Here is a 24,395-nt window from a genome sequence, read left to right on the forward strand (position 1 = left end):
CTGTGTCTGTGTACAGATATCTGACATTGATGTGGCTCCAGATAACCAGAGCTAACTGGATAAATATGGTAGAAATTACTGAGATTGCTGGCTTAAGAACAATGAGGCCGCACCAGCAGGAAAAGTGATATAATAGACACAAGTCTTTATGAAAAGGGACCCTGTGAAGTAAAACTTGGCATGAAATAGAGCGTATATGGGAAAAAAGAAGGGGCAGTTTACATAAAGATGCATCTACTGACATAATCAGAAGTCTTATCTAACTTTCATTTGAACAGACTTGACAAAAAGCACAAATTGAATTGACATCTCATTGAATTGTTGATTTGGTCATTAACGTCCATCCATTCTCTATATACCGCTTTATCCTCACTAGGGTAATGGGGGGTGCTGGAGTCTATCCCAGCTGACTAGGGTGAAGGCAGGGGACACCCTGGACAGGTCACCAGTCTGTCACAGGGCTACATATACAGACACACAATCACACTCACATTCACACCTACGGACAATTTAGAATAGTCAATTAATCTCAGCATATTTTTGGACTGTGGGAGGAAGCCGGAGTACCCGGAGAAAACCCACGCATGCACAGGGAGAACATGCAAACTCCATGCAGAAAGATCCCAGGCCCACCCAGGGATTCAAACCAGGATCTTTTTGCTGCAAGGCGAGAGTGCTAACCACTACTTCACTGTGCAGCCCTGGTCACTAACAGCCCTCCACATTAACACAAGTACCTTACTGAAGGTGGAGAGACTTCCAGAGACTATAGGTGGGAGTGTTGCACCAGACAGGATTACAGAAATGATTTATTGCACATGAGGTGAAGAATATACAATTAACCCAAATCATCATTATCTTTAGCATGAATATCCACATTATCATCCCAGACAAAAAAAAAAAAACATTTTAGACAATGAAGATCACGTTCCATTTCCGTGTACGAAGGAGCACAGGTAATGCCGAAACAGACAAGAAACCCTGAAAAAAACGTTTGAACTACCTCACGTTCGCATTGCCTCCACAGCTGTGCCACATGTGTGGCTCTCAAACAGGTGAACTCACAGGTCAGTTTGAAGGCCTCTCCGGCTGGAAGCACCCTGTCATGTCCAGAAATACTCACAAGAGTTCCACTGCAAGCACCTACAGACACACAGGTACAGCTGCTTAGTTTAAAATATACATAATCCACACAATTCTGTTAAGTTTTTGGAGCGATTCTGGATTTTTACTTCATTTGTTTAGAGTTGAGGGACTGAGTGCTGCCAGGTTTTATGTGTGCAGATGAAATGTGTGCACGAGACATATATAATAAATAGAATATAGAATTTAAATGCTTGTTGTTGGGAAAGAGAGGGAATTTAAGTGCTATTTAAGTGTTAGATATTTCAGTGACAGAGGAGCTAAAAGATCATTTAAGATAATAATAATGCGATAAAAAGTGGATAAATTAAGGCATTACATTTCTGACAACGGTGAGCTTAAATAATTACATAATCGTTTTGGATGGGCCTCTTTCACAGTGCAGACTTTGACTGCAGGATTGTAGGAAACACACAGAGGTTTAACCCTTTAACCCTCCTGTTGTCCTCATTTACAGGCACCAAAAAATATTGTTTCCTTGTTTGAAAAAAACCCCAAAAAATCTGTAAAAAAAATTCCCCAAATTTCTGAAAATTTGTAAAACCTTCAGGCAGAAAATTTCAATAATTCCTTAAAAGTTTACCTTAAAATTTTTGTTTAAAAAAAAAATCCCCCAAATTTGGCAAGACTTTTTTGTAAATATTTTCAAAAAATGAGTAAAAATCTTCCAAAAAAAATTCTAAAAATATCTAAAGTGATTACATATATATCAGTAAAACTAATATTTTCTTTAAGAACATTCACAAAAAAAATGTGGACATCAGAAATTTCACTGTGAAAACAGATTTTTTTTCCCAGCATTTTCAAAATTTAAAATGGGTCAATTTTGACCCACAGGACGACACGAGGGTTAATCAAAGCTCTTTGTGTGTGAAAATTGTGTTTGTATACTCTGCTATGTATTGCATGTGTAATGCCTTTTTTCAATGTAGTTAAATGATAAATTGCTTTATTAAGGTCTACTTGAATGTTTTCTGAGCTCTCCCCAACACTTGTTTAATTAATCTGCTTCTATCACAATAAATGTATTATCATTATTGTCATTTTGTTTTTGCATATTTTATGTTACTGTGTTTGTACAGCTCATAATAAAGACAATACAGCTCTTCATTAAATCAGGTGTTCTCATCATTTCATAAATTATCAATTGATGGAGACTAAAAATCTCACCTTCAGCCGGAGTCCAGTACAGCAAACTGATCACCAGAACCAGCACGTCTGTTTCGTCTCTCATCCTCTCTGCGTTCTGTCTGTCAGCATGTGGACGTTCTCTGGTTTCTGAGCTGGTTATATTTCACACTGACATGAACATGGAGGGACCGACGGACACAAGCTGCTGACACAAGGCCCAGGCAGGATGCACACCTCTGCACTTCTGGGCCGATGGAGGCTGCGATAACCAGAGCAGGAAGGCTTTCTGCTGATAACGCTGACCATAATGCCGTCTCTGTGATCTACCTGCAAATGTGGGAGGAATGGTTGAAAAAAATCCCCACATCTGCTGCAGCGTTGGAAGGTAGATGGTATACTCGAATGAACATGTTAGTATGACAGCAGGAAACAAGGCAACATTAATAATGCATTTGAAATTGGGCCAAGTGTTACTTCTCATTGAAATAGTTAGTTTGAAGCATACATAAAAAGTTGCGTGCCACCAAGAAAATCCAATCAAGTTGAATTTCTTGCCACATATCATAACTAAACCAATAAAATAAAATTCATACTATTCATGTTGAATTCACAGAGGAGTCAGCAGCTGTAGTCAATGACGAGAAATTAAGAGGCAATGGGGGAAAGAAAAGTTGATCAATGCAGCATTCTACATCAACAAAATTGATCATTCAACTTGTTGTACGTGTATAGTCATGAAAAAAATGATTAGACCACCCTTGTTTCCTTCAATTTCTTCTTCATTTCAATGCCTGGTACCACTAAAGGTATATTATGTGAAGAATACAATGAACAGGACTTTAAATGCAGCCGATTCCATGATACTTTATGTCTTATTTGACATGCTTCAGCTTCATTGTATTCACAGGGAATATAAGAGGACATTTCATGTCATCAGCAGCACTGCACATGTAAAGGTCTAGAGTGGTTTCCTGCCGACATTCAAGCCGTAGAACAACTCAGAAGTTGTCAGCTCTCACATAATGCCTAAAACTAAACAATTATGTGAAGCCACAAAAGCAGCCATCTTGAAAAAAAACTGAAGATCTCCGAGAAATCCGTTCATCACACCAAGAAAAAACAAGCCCAACATGGCTCTACCAAACTGCTAGCTGGTCAGGAAACGTCTTTCTACCACCAGATGACTGTCACTCATACGTTTCTGTGTCAGGAATTGTCCTCAGACCTCCAGGGACCTTAAAAATGAGTGGACACTGTGGAGAAACGTTCAGCAAGTTGGAAAGCGACTTGTTGAAGCTGGTCTGAAGTCACACAGGGCAGGAAGAAGCCCTTCATCAAGGAAAGGCAGAGGAAAGCCCGGTTACTGTTTGCTGGGATCACAAGGATTGGACTGTTGATGACTGGACAAAGGTTCTCTTCAGGGATGAAACCAGTTTTCAGTTGATGCCCACTCCAGCCAACTTACTGGTTAGGAGGAAGCCTGGAGAAGCTACAAGCCAGACTGTCTGCCCCTACAGTAAAATATGGGGGTAGATCAGTGACCATCTGGGGTAGTTTCAGTCTGGGTGGAACAGGGCCAATGAACCAGGTCATGTACTGGACTGCTCTTGAAAAGTCTTCTTCCATCAGATGGAAAACTCTTTCCTGCCTCCAATGACTGGATTTTCCAAGAAGACAAGGTCAGTTAAAGCCTGGATGGAGAACCAGAACATTGGGACCATGCCTTTGCTGCTCAATCACCAGATCTAAATCCAGCTGAAAACCTGTGGAACTGAATGGATTTTGGTTATTATCAAAAAAATCTGTGGAAAATGTCTGATATCAGCTCTGACATTAAACTCTTATGAGCTATTTTTGCTGTTACCATTATATTTGTCAACAAGAGTGGTCTAATCATTTTTTCCATGAATGTATAAAAGTCTTTCATCACTTTAAACACTTCTACTGGACTATAGAGACTATACATCAGTGTAACTCTGTATAAAATACATAAACACACTCATAGAGATCTGAGGAAGTCGCAGACAAAGTAAAATCAACTTTTGTCCACAAATCAAAGTGTGCGTGGCCCCCTGTCACGCACACCACGCAGATTCCGTGTGGATATTCCCCACGGATGTTTACGCTCTCCGCCTGCGCTCAGTGCGCAGCTCTGACTCGCGGCTACGCAAACTGCGTTAGCGCTCAGCGTCGAGGCTCTTCAGCTGGTTAGCCAAACATCCACAGAAAAAGAGATGAGCAGGAAAACGAGACGAAGAAAAACGAGAACAATTTATTCCCAGCTAGAAAAATAGCGACGTAAAGAAAATCTAATTAGGTAGGTGAAGTGTTTTTTTCCTTAAACTTTGAAGAAACGCGTTTGTGAAATGAACTAGCTATGTTTATGAATGACTGTATGTATGGGCACAAATTCAGCGCTAGTTAGCTAGCTGGCTAAATGTTAGGCAACGTTAGCTTCTGGCAGGCTCGGTGCGAACACTGAAGCCAGTAAACGCTACCCGACTGTTGATATAATTCTCCAGCTAAACTACTACCTGTTTGATAATATTGTCACTGTATTCTCTGATACCACTTCGCTTCACTTGCTGCTGCGTTTTCTCCACTTCGGAGTTGTTTCAATGAAGCTAATATTGTAAAGCTACACTGAGGCCAAACACACAAACTACTGTGGCCTAAACCTAACTTCCTGCGCTACCTATCTCGATGGTTCGTTAGATGCAATAACACAGTAATGTTTGATTTTACACCACAGGCCTCTAGATAACGTGTCGCAGCGACTTCGGGAGTTTATTTTCGACATTAGAGAGTCGTTCCTCCTCGAATGTTTAAATCTGCTGCAGTCGTAGCAGCTAGCGTTAGCATCGTTAGCAAGCTGGAGCTGCTTTGCTCGTCCCTTCAAAATCTTTCTGTCACCAAAACTACAACACTGACAGCCTGCGAAGCTCTAGGACGAACCCACGGTGTTTTAAAGTTGGCTTTTAAATATCCACTAGTGCTCAAAGTCGTATTCAGAAATGAGTAAGAGGTGATGTAGCCATGATTGGAGTGTGGGTGGTGAGACAAGGCCATGTTGATACCTTGTGATAAGCTGTATTTCCCCCAAAAATCCTCAACAGGAACTCTGATCAGGCTGTTGAAAACAGCCTTAAGTTAACTGAGTGATCATTAGAGCAAAGGTTGTAGTCCTCACTTGTATTGCAAACACTTATTTCTGCTCTAAGGTGCCACTGATACAAAAAATTCAGACTTTAAAAGCAATAGATCTAAGAACAGTTAATGCAGAGCCCAGTGGAGATATAATGCAGATATATGGTAGTTGGTTTATTCAGTATAAAGAATACAACGCTATCTTTATTCAGAGTAAACCGTGAGAAGTCATGCATTGATATTTATTGATAAACTGTTCTGGACACATAACTCAGTGAGCCGGCATTATTAGAGACAAGATGAAGCTGATCATGTTGGGTTTTGAATAACCATTTAGGAAGTTTACAAGTTGTCCAGGATGTTGTGTATGTTCACAGGTCACTGCTCCATCTTCACAACAAGGATGAACAATATGGGGAGTTATCTGATTGATAGATATTGTTGTTTGATGTGCAATGTTATGTTTTAAAGTCAAGCCTTAGTTCAGTATTTATTGAATAATGCATTTATAATATGTGATGGAGCATTACCACTTGAAATACCTGCAAAGTGTCGCACATGGAGGACAGCATGGATTTGTTCAACAGTTTAAATCCTAAAGTATATCATAAATTGCATCCATATTGCTTGAAATTCTGTTTTTGACTTGAAATTGATGAACTGTTTAACCCTACTTCCAACACGATTAACTAAAATACAGTTAAACCAGAGTATTGTTGGGACGGATACAAAATATGTATAATATGCTATGAAAACCATAATGTTTATACCTCACATGTGGTGCCTCATGAGGTTCCAGTAGAGGAGCAGATTTTTGCTTTAAATTTTAAAGGTGAATTAGAGGTAAACTGGCATATTTAATGAGCTGTTCCTGTGCATTAGTTTCTAGTCTTGTGGTGAAACCGTTGAATCCTCGTTGCAGTTGCTCAGTAATTGGGGTCAGGTTTGTCGCCTGCAGCAGCCTGTGCAGTAGATGCTGTTGTCTGAGGTGTCATGCAGGTTAGTGGGCGTAATAAACCACTAAACTTTCGCTGCTCAGTTTGATGTTGCCAGACAAGAGGAGACGACGACACACAACTCTGCAGACAAAAACTCAGTGTGAATACCAGGATTTATGCGTTCATTTCAGTGCTTAGCCAACATGGTTATTTGGTGTCTTTAGTGTTTTAGATGCTTAAAACGTAGCCTAATCCCGTGTAGTTTGCTATAAAGCATTTTTGTTTGTCAAAGGCTTTAAATGTCAGGTGAAATCACGATGAAAGGAAAATTGTTAAGCGGCCTGTTTTGGTGCAGTGAGTCGATGTCATTACCTAAAGACAGTTTTGTCAGACCTGTGTTTGAGTGAAGGCCTCGGCCTCTCAGATGTTATTCATACAAGAATTGCAAACTCCTCTTTTAGCTGAGGCCATCATGTGTGGGAGTGAATGTGCCTCTTGCAGTGCGCAGGCCTAACCCTCTCTCATATATGGCCTATAGAGCAGCATTGATTTTTGCTGCGAGTTGCTCAATCTAACAGAGGCCTCTGTGGGAGGGTAAAAAAAACAATGTTTGACCTGCTCCAGGGGGTGTAATTAAAAGCACAGATCTAACTTCAGCTGGGGCACAATGTTGTTTTGATTTTTTTTAATGGAATCTAATTGTTCGAAGTCTTACAAGTCGGCTTGGTGAGTTTCATGCGACCTTATTTCCTCGTTTCATAAACTCAGCTGTGAACGTTTCCCACATAAACAACAGGTTCAGGTTCTCAGGCAAAGAGCTGATGCAGCTGCACTGTTGAAGGTGGCGTCACACATTGATGTGTTTCTCGAGTGGTATCAGTATCAGCCTTTTTTTTTTTCATGCATTCAGCTACTGTTGCTGGTGACAAATGTAATGTGTGTGGTTTCTCCAGTTATGGGTTTTGATGGAACCAGAATGTGAGAATCTGACTGATAAACCTGGATAGCTGTCTGTATGAACACAGTGGCACATTAGATGCTGGTACTTCCTGCATTGTACAACTTTGTTCGTGGTTGTGTAGAATTTAGAATGATAAGACTGGTGCTTTTTCATGTACACATTATGATCCAGGTCCTCCTCTTCCACAGAATGAGCACACCTCGTTAGCCGTGAACAGTTAACCCTCCTGTTGTCTTGATTTGTGAGCACCAAAAAAATATTGTTTCCTTGTCTGAAAAAAATCCAAAAATTCAGCAAAAAAATCCTCGAATTTCTGAAAATTTGCAAAACCTTCAGGAAGAAAATTCCAAAAATTCCTTAAAAATTTTATTTTACAAAAATCCCCCAAATTTGGCAAAAAAATTCTTGTAAATATTTTCTAGAAATGAATAACAATCTTCCAATAAAATCCTAATATATCTAAAGTGATTACATATATATCAGTAAAACTTCTAATATTTTCTTTAAGCACATTCACATAAAAATCAACCAAACTCTAGCAAAATTCTCTGGATTTTGGTTGATTTTTATGTGAATGTTCTTAAGAAACATTTTTTCCATTTCTTTTTTTCCACCAAAAAATGTTGAAAGATTTCCCAAAAATGTTGAAAATGTGGACATCAAAAGTTTCACTGTGAAAACATATGTGTTTTTCACATTTTCAAATTTTAAAATCGGTCAGTTTTGATCCACAGGATGGCATGAGGGTTATTAAAGCCGTGGTTGCAGATGGTGGCTGTGTGTAATACTTAGTCCCATTAATCTATTCCAGTTTGCTCAGCTAGCTATAGCTAGCAACGATGGTACTTTCTAGTGGCATTATGCACATCATTCTTCATTTGGAAGCAGTGTGGTCTAGACTGAGTATTTATATTTAGGACATTATAGACGTGCAGTTGTTGCTATTATTTTACTTTATAGTCCACTGGAGTCATTGCGTGTGCAGGAGGTCATATATGTGTATTCTGCACAGTATTGCATTCACTCTGTGCTACTGCCACCACAAAGTCTACATAAATTTTGGGTCTGTTTGATCTCCTGCAGACTTAGGGAGATGCCAAACCCTTGCAGACATTGGAAGAATAACACCAGTCTGACTCCGCACCGCTGTCTGCCCAGCTGTGCTCTGCTACATGTGCTGCAGCCACATGTAAAACCAGAGCATTTTAAACGATAGAAATGGAGCCGCTCTGCTGGACGAACTGTGATGACCTCATTTTTAGATATCCTGAAGGATCTTTTTTTGAATTAAGATAAGATAAACTTTATTGATCCCTCACAGGGGAAATTCAGCAGCTGGATACAGAAAAGGCAGAAAGAGGCAGGAGAAGAATTACAGAAGGTATAACAGGGCTAAAAACAGAGACAATATCACAGGCATGATTAATCTGTGACATAGTGAGTTTACATATGGATTATGTTCTGTAAATGAACATGCTAATATTGATCTATCTGTGATTAGCCAGCACCTCTAATCAACATCCTAAAAGACCTCTGTTCAAAACCGTCAAGCTGATCAGCGTAAATTATTGATATCTGATTAAAGTTTGAGTGGAAGACGTCTCATTCTGTTGGACTGCAGAAACATGGATGTCTGGATCATCCCAGAAATTCAGCTGAACACAATAAAAACCCTCATAAAGGAAGGGTCGTTGTGCTCATGTTCATAGTTCTCGTGTCGCCCTGCCCTGGAGGGGCTCAGGGGTCGACTTATTCCTGTTCATGACATCAGAGGAGACGCATTGACACTCAGACGTTTCCTCTTCCTCCTCAGCCTTATCTGTCTTCTTCTGTGTCATTATCATGAGTAAGAAGTGGTCATGAACCTCTCGAGAAGCCGAGCTATTATTCTGAAGCTGACAGTCAGTACGTTTGAGTATTAATGTGGTTAGTAGGTGTGTAGCGGTACACAGAGATCACAGTTCAGTGTGTACCTCAGTTTCATAGTCACAACATGGTCTGTAGGTACAGAAGAAATAAAACAGAGCTATTTTTCTTTCTTTTTTTTTTTTTTAATCAAACAGTGGTTTATGAAACAAAATATAGCTCTGGTCTTCTTAACCAGCTCAACACAAAGCACTTTCTGGGCAATTTTTGTCACATTTTTACTCGATGTTGGCTCAATATAAAGTCATTTGCCTCCATTGAAGCATCATAACCGTGACTAAAAGTAGAATGAACTCAGAAATGTCTTTTGTGCAGCTTACCAAAGTTAGAACGCCTTAAATCAAAGTTACATTTCCTGTGATTATTCTTTTTATTTACTTTTAAATCTGGAATAAACTTATGTAACATTTTTCCACAGGTGTTACCAGCACTATAAAAAAGTGGTTCTGCATACCATAAATCTTTTATTCACTTTTTAGATTTGTTTACACACTTGTCACACAGCCCGCAGTTCAATCCAGTTCAGCTAAAAAGCCGAATTTTTTTTATCATGTTTCTATTGATTGTTGAATCAGTCAGTAACTGATTCTTGGTTGTGCTAAGGAACGCAGAATTCTTTTTTGTTTTTTACAGCATCTGGTTACTGCAAATAATTTAATTTTGGCAATATTTTTAAATTAGAAGTAGAAAGATGAAGTGATTTTGACCAAATAGCTACATTTTAGCTTCGATTTGGTTGTTTTTCCACACAAAACAAAGTTAGATACTTGAAAATTCAACAGTTCTTGCCGTGTTTCCATTCTATTGCTTTGGTAAATGGGGCAATTTTGCTGATTTTAAAAAACAAACAAGACAAAGAGATAATGAGCCTTTCAATCTTGCCGGAGAACACCCTCTGACTGAAGAGAGATGCTGCAGATAGGTAGCACTATGCTAACATGGCAACGGGACAATATTGGGCTCATCGTTTGTCCACCATCTAAGTGGAATCCAGTGAAATGAGGTCCTCTGGCAGGTACTTAGGTTTGCTTTCATCCTCGGTTGTAAAGCGCTCACCAAACAGTTTTTTCATGGTGGACTTCTTGATAGGAACAGATGCTCTGGACTCGTCTCTCTCCGGGGATGATCTGGCTTCTGTTGTCTCTGTGGCCTCATCCTGCAGATTTAAACGGCAGAAAGGATGCAGTGTATTAACCCTCCTGATGTCTTCATTTACAGGCACCAAAAAATATTGTTTCCTTGTCTGAAATAAATTCAAAAATTCAGCAAAAAAATTCACCAAATTTCCAAAAAAATTGCAAAACCTTCAGGAAGAGAATTCCAATAATTCCTTAAAAATTTCCCTTAAAAGTTTTATTTTAAAAAAATCCCCCAAATTTGGCAAGAAAATTCTTCTAAATATTTTTTAAAAATGCGTAAAAATCTTCCAAAAAATCCTAAAAATATCTAAAGTGATTACATGTACATCAGTAAAACTTCTAATATTTTCTTTAAGAACATTCACATAAAAATCAACCAAAGTCCAGCAAATGTTGCTGCATTTTTATGTGAATGTTCTTGAGAAACATTTTTAGCCTTTCTTTTTTCACCAAAAAATGTTCAAAGATTTCCCAAAAATATTGAAAATGTGGACATCAGAAGTTTCACTGTGAAAATATATGTTTTCCCCACATTTTCAAACTTTAAACTGGGTCAGTTTTGACCCGCGGGACGACACAAGGGTTAAATGACTACTCTTAACGTTGTAGCAGCAATATGGTGTTTCAAATAGAGTAATGAGGGTGTGTTTTTAGCCTGGAGTAAGATAAATTCAGCAGCTGTTTTTCAATAGCCGGTGGTGAAAGATCCTTTGAGATAGGTTGGTCTGCTGGGATGTTTAGGTGGGTGTTAAATGTCAAAGTGACCACCACAAGAATTCCAGGAAACAAGGCATCCCTGCTTTAAAACATTACATTGTACTGAAACGGTGATTATTCCTCTCTTCACCTGTCTGCTGTTTCAGGCTGATCAATTTGACTGTATTTGTAAAGCATCCGTTTTGACAGCCGAGTCCACAGTCACTGATTGCATCGACAATATTTCTGTTTTTATTGGATCTGTGCTTCCTGTCCACCCTGGCTTCCATTCTGACACTGTGTCCTTCAGCTGGTGGACTGTTTATAAGCTGTGTGAGTTTACAGAACAGGGCTGTCCATGTTCCACTCAGATGATATGTAATTCACTGTTACTGTTTAATCTCTGTCCGCTTGTTGGTTGTCAGAGTGAAGCCCTGTAATAATTGTGGACAACTGGACTGCTATTTCCCTGTTGAACTTTAATTAAAACGAGTTGTCGGGCTAGTGCTGCACCATAAAACCAAAGCGAAACTCATGCAAATAATAATATTGTTTTCAATCTAAAATAATCTTTCCCCTGCATGCGAACAAAAATTTTTTAGGAGAGCAGGCAGAGAAACAGGAGGTCTTTGGAGGTGGAGAGGTGCAGATGGGCTGGATGCAAATGGAAAGAATGGAGCGAGAGGAAAACTGAGAGGAGTGAAGGAAGGAATTAGAGGAGCCAAGACGAGTGTTATTATTAGAAGATGAAATCAGAAACACGAGAGAACATGTCCCGTCCTCCTGGAGGAAGATCTGGCCTGGTTTTCTGTTGCCGTCAGTCGGTTGCAGTTCTAGATTTTAAACAGGTAAACTTCCAAAAACGTTTCCTTATTGTAGGGTTTTTAGAGCGCTCATCGCACCCTGCCGGTGTCCCTCAGTTGCACTCGGCAGTTTGTTTTCCTGTTCCAGCCTCAAAAACAGAAAGAGGATGCTGATGTATTTGATGGTAATCTGATGGAGCTGTTTCTGCATTTAGCACTTTCAAAAAATCTAGTTCAATTTGGTACTAATTCAGCGGGATTATACGTTCTTTTTTACAGCATGATTCCTCTCCATGAGTTCATACAAAACCAGAATATATTGATTGCTGGTCTGATTTGTGATTTTCCTTTTTAAACAGCCCACAGTTTTACAGCCACACTACAAAACTTAAAGGGGAACTTCGTCTTTTTTTTAACCTGGGGTCTGTTTTCATATGTCATTTCATACATGTGAGTGATGGAGAAATGAATTTTCAACATAGCTCCAGTATTTAGCCTCGTTCCGAAATCACGCGATAGTTTTGGCACGAGCTATCGCGCGATTTCGGAACGAGATTTGCTTTCTGGCGTCCTGAGATTTGGATACAGACCACAACAAAGAGCGATCACCAGGTAATGTGGAGGTTTTCGTTCACTTCTCATCTCTAGTATGTTGTGGGACACTCGTTGAGACTATCCGAGCCGGTCAGTGTGGGGGTGGACTTTGACGCGGGGGGGCCTCTTGCCCCATACTTTTCGCTAGCTGAGCTGCTAGCTGAGCTGCTAGCTGAGCTGCTAGCTGAGCTGCTAAGCTGCCTGCCTGGCTAAATACTGGAGCTATGTTGAAAATTCATTTCTCCATCACTCACATGTATGAAATGACAAATGAAAACAGACCCCAGGTTGGAAAAAAACCAAAGTTCCCCTTTAAAATGAGTCTCTCCATCTTGCTGAAATGTCACTTAAGAGAGTTTATCTTCAATCAAGTGGGATGAGACATTTTGACTAAAAATAAGACAAATAGACTTGGGAAGATTTTGAGTTTTTGCAGTGCAAAGAGGCAGCTTATCAACTGTTGGACTTCGTGAACTGCTTTCTAAACGTACTGTGAAAACATGGTGAAATTCTTCTGAAATATTTTAATCTAATTGTTTTCCTTCTCTGTTTTCACAGGTGCCGCAACACACAGTATTCTTTGCACCCAGGGGCTAAAATTTACCTGGAGTTTTATAGGACCAAGCAGCTGTGCGATACATTATCAGCCTCTGTGGGACAAAGGACAAGTACAAAGGTCCACTAATTATTGGGACACATGATCTGAAGCCATCAGTTTACACCTATGGCAGTAAATCAAACAGCACAAGTATTCTGTCAGATGTAAGAAAGGGGAAGCTCTAAACTCCCTCTGTTTTATTTGTCTGTTGTCATGGTGGATTGTTATGTGTGAGCCTGAAGCTAGCTTAGCTTCCCAGCTTCATATAGCATGTTAGCATATGGCTAGCTACGTGTGGTGACAGATTGAGCTATTATCTTTCTCCCCTCCATCACCATCTCTGGCCCCTACAAGGGGGTATAAAGTCACTGCAAGGAATCCCCCCTCACCCCATCATCTTTTCATTTTATTTTTCATTCAGCCATCATCCACCATCCCACCGAAAGCTCATCGTTCCAGATCATTGTTTCATCTTTGACTCTCATCACCGTTGTATTCTGCTGTTTAGCTCAGTCAAATTACAATCTCCTCCTCCATGAGATCATCTTCTGTTTGAATTCATCCCACATCCATCCCAGTTCCTCCTAATCTTCCACCCCTCAGTCCTTTCCCTCTTTAAAGTCAAAGAGTGCGATTCTCTGTCGACCGCCCCGACGTCTGTTAGGCCGCTAGGCAGTTGTTTTGGTGGTTGTTTTGGTTGCATGGAATCGGCTTAACCGTGGAGAGGCCAGGCTACCACAAACTGATGGACTTTGACAAGCGAGGAGTAGGAGGCGGAGGGGGCGGGGGAGGAGGCGGTGGAGGTGGAGGAAAGGGGGAGGCAGAGGAGGGGAAGAGGATGTCTGGGAAGACGGGGAGCCGCTCGGGGCACGGCGGCCGGGGCGCCGGATCCAACTCCGGGGTGCTGATGGTCGGACCAAACTTCCGCGTCGGAAAGAAGATCGGCTGTGGGAACTTTGGAGAGCTGCGACTTGGCAAGAACCTGTACACCAATGAATACGTGGCCATCAAACTGGTAAAAACCCTTTTATTGTAACTTCCTAGCATTGTAGGATGAATATTGCATTTAAAACAAAGTTTGTTGATCAAGTATTCAGACCCTTTCACTTTATCGGGGTTTCTGCAGGGTATTGAAAAGCATTAATAGTCATTGAATTGATTTTGTTCAAATGGAGGCCTCAACCGGCATTAAAAATCATTAAATTTGATTGTCAGTGGCATTAAGAATTCTTTCTGCGTGTTTCAAGAAAAATATTTGATGATAATTATATAATAATATGTAATTATAGACTGCGATTCGTCAGACATGTGCATCTGGGTAAACATGCCGAAGCATTGCGATATTTGTTCCGACCTGTCAGGTACAATTGCCAAAAACTAAATGTTTTTAAAGTGGCCGGCAGGTTTGACCAGGTGGAGGAGAGCTGGAGATGGGGAAATGCAAAAACAAAAGGGTAGAAAACGTGGAATTTAGAGAATGACTGCAGCAAGTGGGTGGTCAGGAGTGGTTTCCAGATTCAGAAATAGTGAAATGAAAGGACAGTTTCCATATAAAAATCATCGTTTTCAAAAAAACAAACCTGTGTACTTTGTTGAGTTCACGGTCATGGCATTTATGTTTTACAGCAAAGCATTAAAATGGCATTCAAAAGCATTAAATTTGTGTGGCTGATTTCTGCAGAAACCCTGTTTATTTTGTTGTGTATTTAATTTTCAAAGGATAAAATGGGACTTTTTGATTCAATAACCCACATTAGCAACTGAAATCTGTTAAAACAATAATCAGATTGCTAATTCAGTACTTTGTTGGATCCTCTTTGGCAGCAGTTTGAGTCTTCTTGGGTAAGTCTCTGCAGGGTTTGCACACCTGGATTGGTGCAGTTTATCCCATTTCTTCTACCAGAACCCGTAAAGCTCAATCATTGGATGGAAGCATCTAAACCGCCATCTTCAGGTCTCTACACAGCTACTCTGTGTGGTTTACGTTTTAGCTGTAAATGGTTCACTCCAGGACAGTCGGAGACTCCAGTGTCGTCTTGGCTGTGGATTGTCGTGCTGAAAGGTGAACTGTCGCTCCAGTCTCAAGTTGCCTTCAGTCTGGAGCAGGTTTTTAGGGACCTCTGTGGGTTTGGCTGCATTCATCCTCCCTCAGTTCTGATCGGTCGACCTGTTGCCGAGAACAAACCCACATAGCATGATGCTGCCACCACCATGCTTCACTGCTGAGACGGTAATAGCAGGTTATGAGCTGTACCTGTTTGGCAAACTGCAAACGAGCTGTCATTTGCCTGTTATTCAAGAGAGGCTGTCATGTAGCTGTTCTGACATGAAGGCTCCAGCAACTTCCCCTAAATCCCTCCAGCACTCCCGGGAACGCTCTGACCTTTAGAAATGGTTGTATACTCTTGCATCGATTTCTGCCTTGCCACAGTTTGATCAGAGGTCTACAGAGTTCCTTGGTCTTCATGGCTTAGTTTTTGTGCTGACGTGCAGTCTGGATTGTGGGATTTTACTGAATGGGATGCACCTGACCACAATCTGGAGAGCAACAGCAACGGGTCTGAATTCTTTTGTAGATGACTTCAGTTTTTTAATAAAAGAAAGCAAATCTTACAACCTAATTACCATTTGTCAAGTGTAGCTTGACGGGCAAAAATGGCAATCGTGTCCATCTAAAATTCAATCTGCATTACCATTTTGCAAAAAATGGAAATTCTGAACATGAATTCACTGTTTGGGTCTCAAACTGCTACTGTCCTGATGACCTCTCAGTATTCTGCATTTAGTTTGGATTCTTCACTGCATCTGACGAAGCATCATTCCGGTTCTAATCCACTTTTTTTTTTTTTTTTTTTTTGCAGGAACCAATCAAGTCACGAGCGCCACAACTCCACCTAGAATATCGATTCTACAAACAGCTGGGAAGTTCAGGTGGGAACTTCTGCCTCTTTTTTTGCTTTTTTAGTTTTTGCTACCGTCATCAGGTTTTATGAGACCAGCGTTCATGAATAACAATCCGAATAGAACCGGAATGCATATTTTCCTCTGCACTGTGTTAGTTGTCCTTTTTAACTCAGACCTGAGGAGGCGTTTACACCCACGCCGTCCCTCATTGTTCACCGTTTCCCCCCATTGTGCTGCCACCCAGACCACCCAGTAGGACATGTTTGTCTGTGACACACCAGCACACACCATCGTTTTCCTTGAGAATGTTAAAGTTTGGCTGCGTATGCATTCATGACGTGAAAATAGTTTAACAAGAAAGGCTTTTAGTCGCTTTTCCACAGCTTTCAGCCTATTTTAGATGACAAACTGTGTTTAACCGTCCTGTTGTCTTCATTTACGGGCAGCAAAATGATTGTTTTCTTGTCTGAAAAAAAAACCCCAAAACATTCAGTAAAAAAATTCCTGAAATTTTTTAAAAAATTTGTAAAACTGTCAGGAAGAAAATTCCAGTAATCCCTTAAAAATTTTATTTAAAATAAAATTTCCCAAATTTGGTGAGAAAAGTCTTGGAAATATTTATGAAAAATTAGTAAAAATCTTCCCAAAAAATCCTAAAAAATATCTTAAGTGATTACATATATATCAGGAAAACTTCTAATATTTTCTTTAAGAACGTTCATAAAAAATCAACCAAAATCCAGCAATTTTTTAGTGGATTTTGGTAGATTTTTTTTGTGAATGTTCTTAAGAAACATTTCAAACATTTCTTTTTCCCACCAAAAGAATGTTCAAAAATTTCCCGAAAATGTGGACAACGGAAGTTTCACTGTGAAAAAATATTTTTTTCTCCACATTTTCAAACTTTAAAACGGGTCAGTTTTGACTTGCAAGACGACACGAGGGTTGAAAGTGAAAATCTGAAGCATTTCTATCATGTTTAGACTGTATTTGTCTTCACCTCCTCTGTTTTTCTGTTGCTTCTCCAGAGGGCGTACCACAGGTGTTTTACTTCGGACCTTGTGGTAAATACAATGCTATGGTTCTGGAGCTTCTGGGACCGAGCTTAGAAGATCTATTTGACCTCTGCGACAGGACTTTCTCCCTAAAGACTGTACTCATGATAGCCATACAACTGGTAGGACTATCATGTAACCATTGTGCTTCATTGTTGGAGCTCCTAGATTTGCTTCCGTAAGTGACCGCATCTTCTCCCGTAGATAACTCGCATGGAGTTCGTCCACACCAGAAGCCTGATCTACAGAGACGTGAAGCCTGAGAACTTCCTGGTTGGCCGGCCCGGCTCCAAGCGGCAGCACACCATCCACATCATAGACTTTGGCCTGGCGAAAGAATACATCGACCCGGAGACGAAGAAACACATCCCGTACAGAGAACACAAGAGTCTGACTGGAACCGCTAGATACATGAGCATCAACACACATCTGGGCAAAGGTGAGCTGCTTCGTCCTGTGTGCACGCTAGGGCTGCCCCGAACACTGGTTTCTGGTCTCTGGATATTCGAGCCCTATTAAAGACGAATATCCGAATATTCGTTCCGCCCCGTAACGTCCGACCGGGAGGGGCATGTACAGAATGTGCTTTTATGTGAAATTCATGCATATATTTAGTTGTCTGGTTCGTTCACATTAAGGTCAGTCCTTTTCTTCAGCAGACAGGCCAGCCTCGCAGCCTTAATTTCAACACAACAGATTCAAAATGAACGGTTCTAGTAGCTTTCTAATTTATCGTTGTAAATGTTGCGTCTTCAGTGGTGAAGAAAAGCATCTCCTCTATAATATTAGGACCGGAGAGAGCCAATCTACTATACTGATGCCGTTATTTTGAAACTAAATCTGTGGACTGAGTTGTCGTCTTTGTTTTGTAAAGTGCTGCGGTGTGTCGGCTGATCGATTTGTTTGTTGTTACTGGAGTCCAGTGCTCCACTTTATTGTTCTCTCTGTGAAGGCATGTGAGATCCTGCAGCGCTCTACATGGACTTTTCCATCGGTAGCGCTGCTCTTACCCTCTGGATCTGTCCGTTGCAGCAGCCCATCGGAACAGCCTGGTGTTAATCAGCCTTACACGCTGATGTTGTCTCAATAACTGACAGTGATTTGAGACTTTTTAGGCTGGATTTGTCTCCAGGCTTTTTCCTGAGGTTGCTTCTGAACTCTGCACATCAGCTGTTTTGTGTGAGCAAAGTTTTTTTTAGAAATTGTACGAAGCCAGAGTGATTATTTTCATTGATATTCATTTAATTTTGTGCCCTAGTGCTGCCGTTGCGACTGAGCTTAGTGCTTTTCCTTCTGCCTCCTCCTCCCTTCCCCTCGTTTTGTTGTCTCGGATAATCAGCTACAGACCACTTCATCTTAACAGTCTTAACTAAATGGATTGTTTCTCGCAGTAGGCAGAAAGAGTGCAGGTCGGGAGGGAGGGAGGGACTGAGCCAGTGAAGAAGAAAAAGTGCTTGTTTCAGCCTCAATGGCTGATGCAGGAGCTACTTGGGCAGGTGGAAGTGCAATAAAACAGCTTAATGATCATCATGCCCTCCCCGACAAATTTTACGTCACACACAAAGAACAGTCACTTAGCTCACAGTCTGGAGCCCCGAATTCACAATACGCACCTTTATCTCGCAATGCTACTGATTAAGTTTACCAATTCAAGCAGTTTTTTTGTTGTTATAGAGGATCTACAAGAGTCCTACAGCATGCACACCTTCTGGATTCATTCATTTGGTGTTGTATCAGCACATGACTTCATGAATGATGTAAAACAATTTGTGTTTGTAGTAGGACTGGCCCGAACAGTGGTTTTTGGTCTCCGGATATTCGGGCCCTATTAAAGACGACCATCCGAATATTCGTTCGTCTGGTCTCCCGGACGCAAATTTTGCACACTGCTTTCCTTTTGTCTTCAGTTAAACTGAAGAATTCCCAAACAGCGGAGGTCTTCAGCATCTTGTATTGTGTTTATGCAACGAAGTGAAGCGTGACGTCAGAGTCGGCAGCAACCCGGACATTTGGGTGGTGGTAAGAAACAGGAATGGAAGAGCCGAGATAAGCCGAACACGACGGGATGAGCTGAAGTGGGCCGAAGGTGAAGGGAAGAGATGAGCTCCGAATATTCCTATTTTCGTCTGGGGGGAGGAGGGGGTGATCACATAGACATATGTGTATATGTTTATGTGATCACATGACAGTAACGCTGAATATTTATTCCGCCCGGTAACGTCCGACTGGGGGTGGGCCAATATTCGGATACCAAAATTAATATCTGGATACCACCGTAGCGAACGGATATTCGGATATTCGGGTCCAGCCCTAGTTTGTAATTTATGCATTTTCACTCGGCTCAATTGACTGCTACCAGAAATGATTATTTTCCACGTTTGAAATGTATTTCTGCTGTCAGAATGTGAGCGGTTGATATTCAGTCCTGTGTCTGAATACTGAAATTGCTTCTGTTTCTTGGCTGACAGAAAAAATATCTATTTCCAAATTGTCTCTGTCCAATCTGAAAGTGCTATGGAAAAGAGAGTTTAAAGTTTCCCAGCTGATAAGGGTTTTGTAGTGTTTAAAAAATTGCTGCTGAAATATTTCGAGGCTCATAAAGGAACGAGTCCGTAGTGAATATTATTTTCCTGGTTCTCTCTGTACTCCACTAGTTGCCGTATTATGTCATGTTTGTCTTTATAGGCCTCTACATACTGTGTGATTTCAACCATCTTGTAAGTTCACAGCTCGCTACGACGTTCGACATGAATCTAATAATCTTTGGGCACGACGTGAAGTTTGCTCTTAGCAGATTGCACGATGAAAATGAAGCTGAATCTCAGGCTACGATGCACGGAAATGGACGTGAATAAAATTAATAAAACGTCACAAGCATGCGTCGTCCTTCCATGACAAATAAACAACCGAGGCATAAGCGGAGCTCCTACAATCACAGGGAAACTAGCCAAACAGAGCCCTCACCCGTCTGCTGCCACAGCTCTACTAGGCTGTCTTCTTTGTTTAAATCCCACATACTTGTTTTGATGCACTTTGTCATTTCATCCTGCATTTCTGTTAGTTAGTTGTTGTAGATCGCAGCAGCATCACACTGTGAGATGATCACCCAGAATTTCTGACAGTCAGAATTTTATTGCAGCTTCTCTTTGGTCACCATGACAATGGTGAATCTGTCTCACTGTGTGGTGTAGGACCACCGATTTAGAGCCAAAACCAAAGATATCGTCACGATTCTCTCACGATTATCGTGGAACGGGACGGCCGGAAATCGCACCTTTAAGAGATGTTTAATTGAACACTACTGAGGCAGTCCTGCAATCTCAACCTTTTTTTTTCTCTGTGTTACTTCAGAGCAAAGTAGGCGGGACGACCTGGAGGCTCTTGGCCACATGTTCATGTACTTCCTGCGAGGAAGCTTGCCCTGGCAGGGGCTCAAGGTGAGGAGACGGCCGACCATCCAGCCAGTGTGCTCAACAGTCCAGTCATCTTTTGTTATTTCCTCCATTTAACGTGTGGACCTTTTGTCTGCAGCCACATCCATCCATTACCTGATATGAATGAAATCCTCCCTGTTTGTCTCTCTATCAGGCCGACACGCTGAAAGAACGTTACCAGAAGATTGGAGACACAAAGAGAGACACACCGATAGAGGTTCTCTGTGAGAACTTCCCAGGTGCGAATACAACTCAACTAAAAACAGCGTTTCTTTGCAGATGTGGCGCGTAGAGCAAATGTTGATGAAATTTTGTGTGTCTGTGTGCGTTTGTGGATTGTGTGAACTGCGTGTGTGTAACAGAAGAGATGGCCACCTACCTGCGGTACGTGCGTCGGCTGGACTTCTTCGAGAAGCCGGACTACGACTATCTGAGGAAACTCTTCACGGACCTCTTTGACAGAAACGGATACATCTTTGATTATCAGTACGATTGGACCGGGAAGCCGCTGGTTAGTGTGATTTTTTTTGTGCTGTGGACCGTCGGAGCTGAGCTTTATCGGGTTTATTCCAGGGTCAGTGCTGAGAGGTCAGGTCAGCAGTAAAACACGGTCATATTACTGATGTGCTGCTAACAGGAACTGAGAGTCATGCATCAGTTTGGACTCATGTTTCCAGAAGCTCAAACACTTCCTTATTCAGTCCTTCTCATACAGTAATCTGAAGAGCTCCACTTTGAGCAAAGTCAGTAAGAGTTTAAGTGGAAAAACGAATAACATAATACTCTCAAGATTTAATATTTCCTTTTATATTGAGAATTAAGTTTGTTGTGTGGAGCGTCCCTTCACAGTACAGCAGTAAGACTAAATTTACGGATAAGAGACAGTAGAGCCCTTAATCCCGCTGAATTTTACACCATTATCGCTCATCACATGTTCACAGCTGCCTGCAACAGCCAACATTTACCTCTGCACAGTATAGAATTCCACTTATTTTGTGTCTTTTCTGTCCCACATGGAAAACGCTGTTTTTATTGTCTAGCATTAGAAAAGACGTCCACACCTCTAACTCAGTCTGCACAGGTAGAATCACATTCATAAGAATTAGTTATTCTAGAGCAGTGCGTAAGCATTTCATACATTTCTCTGTAGTGTTAATTATGTGTAGGGAAAAGCATGTTATCTTTGACTGAGAGCTTTCTACTGGGAGATCAGAGCAGGCACATCCCATGAGGCTTCATCAGATTGGGACCCTGGGGTCTCCTGTTTATTTATTTTTGACTTCCTGCCCACAGCAAAGTTCAAATTGACTGCTCCTGTGAGGTTTGCGTTGGTACGTCTGAGACCCGTGGGATAGCGATCCAAATGCAATCCTCAGTCCCCTGGGATTATTTTTAGGAGTTGTGTCCACAAACACAGCAGTCGTATGAACGTGTGTAGGTGGAGAAATAGCTTTTTTTGTTTGTCTTTTAGTGTGTGTTAATTTAGTGGGAGCTTTGGAAACAAAGCTGGCTCTAGGACTAAACATCAAGGGATGAAATGCACATCTGTCTGCAACTCTTGCAATCATAAATCAATCAATCAATCAATCAATCAATCGATCAAAGGTTATTTCTATAGACCTTTACAACAGCTCAAAGGGTGACCAAAGTGCTTCACAGTGAAAAACAAGAAAATAACTTCAAAACAACAAAACTAGATGAGCCCTCAGTAGAGGGCAGAACCACGCCCTCTGCTGGCAAAAACCCTGTCCTCCCTATACAACTGATGCAATATGTATCCATTTTGATCAGCGTACGTATCTCCCTCCCTACTTGATCTGCTGACGTGTAACTCCACAACTAAGCAGGGGACCTTAGACTGATCTTATGTGCCAAGTTTGATTATCCTGACTTCAGCAGTTGCAGAGATATCGGACCGGACATAGCCACATACATACATACATACATACTTACCTAGCCAGATACCGCACCGAATGCAATAACCCCGCCGACGTACCCGTCGGGCGTGGTTAATAAAATAACAAAGATGGCAGTAAAATATACAAGGAAACAAAACAAATAAACAGCAATAAAACAGCACTAAAATATACATCTAAAAGTAATAAAATGTCAACATGCCGCTAGATGTTAACCCTCGTGTCGTCCTGCGGGTCAAATTGACCCGTTTTAAAGTTTGAAAATGTGGGGAAAAAAAATATTTTCACAGTGAAACTTCTGATGTCCACATTTTCAACTTTTTTTTGGGAAATTTTTGAACATTTTTTGGTGGAAAAAAGAAATGTTGAAATGTTCAACATTCACAAAAAAAATAAACCAAAATCCAGCGAATTTGAGCTTAGACGCCCAGTCTGACTAATTAACGTGAAATGTGCAGATGTTGACACAAAAGAAGCTTCTAAACGCTTTGCCCTAACAGGATTAGCTTTCAGATCATTTTGATTTGGAAACATTCACTTTGTTGAGCAAATGTCTGGCATTTACTTTGTAGTTCTACTTCTACTTTATGCTTCCTCTGAGTTAGTTGACCAGCTGCAGACACATGTGGACAGCCTGTCAAACGATGCATGTATTTACCTGTTTGTGTGTTCTGGGTTCCCCTTTGTTTCATACGAGCCCCCAGCCAGCTTCTGCTACACCGCGGTCGCTACGTTTCATCATAAATTCTAATGAACCATCTGAAATTTCACCCACGGAACACAAACTCGTGGATGTAAAGTCCACATAAGGCAATGTCAGATAACTGTGTGTTTCCTCCTGTGTGTTTAGCCGACTCCTATTGGTCCGGTGGCCAGTGAGACTCCACTTCAGACGAGCAACCGAGAGAAAGCGCCGCAGACCAAAAACCAGGTACACGCTCATTCTGTCCCTGCATGCAGATCAGTGATGGAAGTGTTGCTGTACATGTGGTTTTCCAGTGAAAAATCAAGAAAACCTGAAGCTCCTTCCATAGGTCCTCTCACTTTGCTCCACCTGAGAAGAGTCAGTTGGTCTTACAGCAGGTTATCGTGCTGTTTTTTTGTCAGTTAGATGTAAGATAGCAGACAGTGAACCACAAGTTAACAGCTGAAGTTAGCAAGCTAGAAAAAATAATAGCAGTACCTCAATAGCATCATGTTAATGCTCTAGTGTTACAGCGCTAACGTAGCATTTTACTGTTTACTCAATCATGCTGGACAGTGGCTGATTTTTGACACTGATCAACAGAGCACCTGGAGCACCCTGAAAGTTGGTGTGGGATTATCTGGTAGCTGAATAGATTGCACAGCAGAAAGAGTCTGCGGTCTTTTTATTAATCTGTGGTGGTAACTACAAACAAGAGACTTCCTGATTTTAGCTTTTAAAGGATAGGTTCGCACCAGGAATGTCCGATATTGCCGATAACCGATATGCCGATATTGTCCAACTCTCAATTTCCGATTCCGATATCAGCCGTTACCAATATATGTGGGCTTAGAAATAATTCCAAACCACAGACCTATTGTTAGTCGGGTACAAAAAGCTTGTTGCTGCCGCCACAGACTTGTTTACACGCTTAAGGACACAGTTTGAAGATGTGATCGACTGGCAAAATCTGGGCGTTATTTTATCGGTTTTCTCGATAGGAAAAAACAACAACGATATTGACGTCCCTAGTTCACACTTTTCATGTATTTCTGTGTTGAAACAGTAGTCAGGTGGCCAGATGTGGATTAAAACTGTTACAATTTAAGGACAGGGGATCTTACGTTCTCATTTTCTGCTAAGATTCAAACTTGGATAAATCGAGTGAGTTTTTTCTAGAGTCTTTTTGGTGTTTGTATCAAAATCTGTGTGTCACAAGTCCTCTACAGCATTTTAGCACAAAAGCACATTCTAAAGTAACTCAAAGAGACTGTATCTTCTAAAAGATGACCACTGGATTTTATTAAAACACTCCTTACGCCTTA

General features: G+C 41.0%; 1 protein-coding gene across 4 annotated transcripts in view; it reads left to right on the plus strand.

Annotated features, from left to right (window-relative positions):
- The first annotated feature begins 4,445 nt into the window (after positions 1–4,445).
- LOC110963604 (casein kinase I-like) overlaps positions 4,446–24,395 on the plus strand; it is a 30,494-nt gene continuing 10,544 nt past the window's right edge. For 2 of the 4 annotated variants that reach the window (XM_022212046.2, XM_022212047.2), the window contains exons 1-9: positions 4,446–4,591; positions 13,037–14,091; positions 15,938–16,007; positions 17,009–17,157; positions 17,240–17,474; positions 20,387–20,472; positions 20,624–20,708; positions 20,832–20,980; positions 23,236–23,316. In XM_022212046.2, the coding sequence (XP_022067738.1) occupies positions 13,822–14,091; positions 15,938–16,007; positions 17,009–17,157; positions 17,240–17,474; positions 20,387–20,472; positions 20,624–20,708; positions 20,832–20,980; positions 23,236–23,316 (1,125 nt within the window). In that variant the 5' untranslated portion in view covers positions 4,446–4,591; positions 13,037–13,821. The remainder of the gene's footprint in view (positions 4,592–13,036; positions 14,092–15,937; positions 16,008–17,008; positions 17,158–17,239; positions 17,475–20,386; positions 20,473–20,623; positions 20,709–20,831; positions 20,981–23,235; positions 23,317–24,395) is intronic. The other 2 variants (XM_051952921.1, XM_051952922.1) reach the window with 1 other exon arrangement.

Source organism: Acanthochromis polyacanthus, chromosome 9 (assembly GCF_021347895.1).
Source record: "Acanthochromis polyacanthus isolate Apoly-LR-REF ecotype Palm Island chromosome 9, KAUST_Apoly_ChrSc, whole genome shotgun sequence".
Classification (NCBI taxonomy): domain Eukaryota; kingdom Metazoa; phylum Chordata; class Actinopteri; family Pomacentridae; genus Acanthochromis; species Acanthochromis polyacanthus.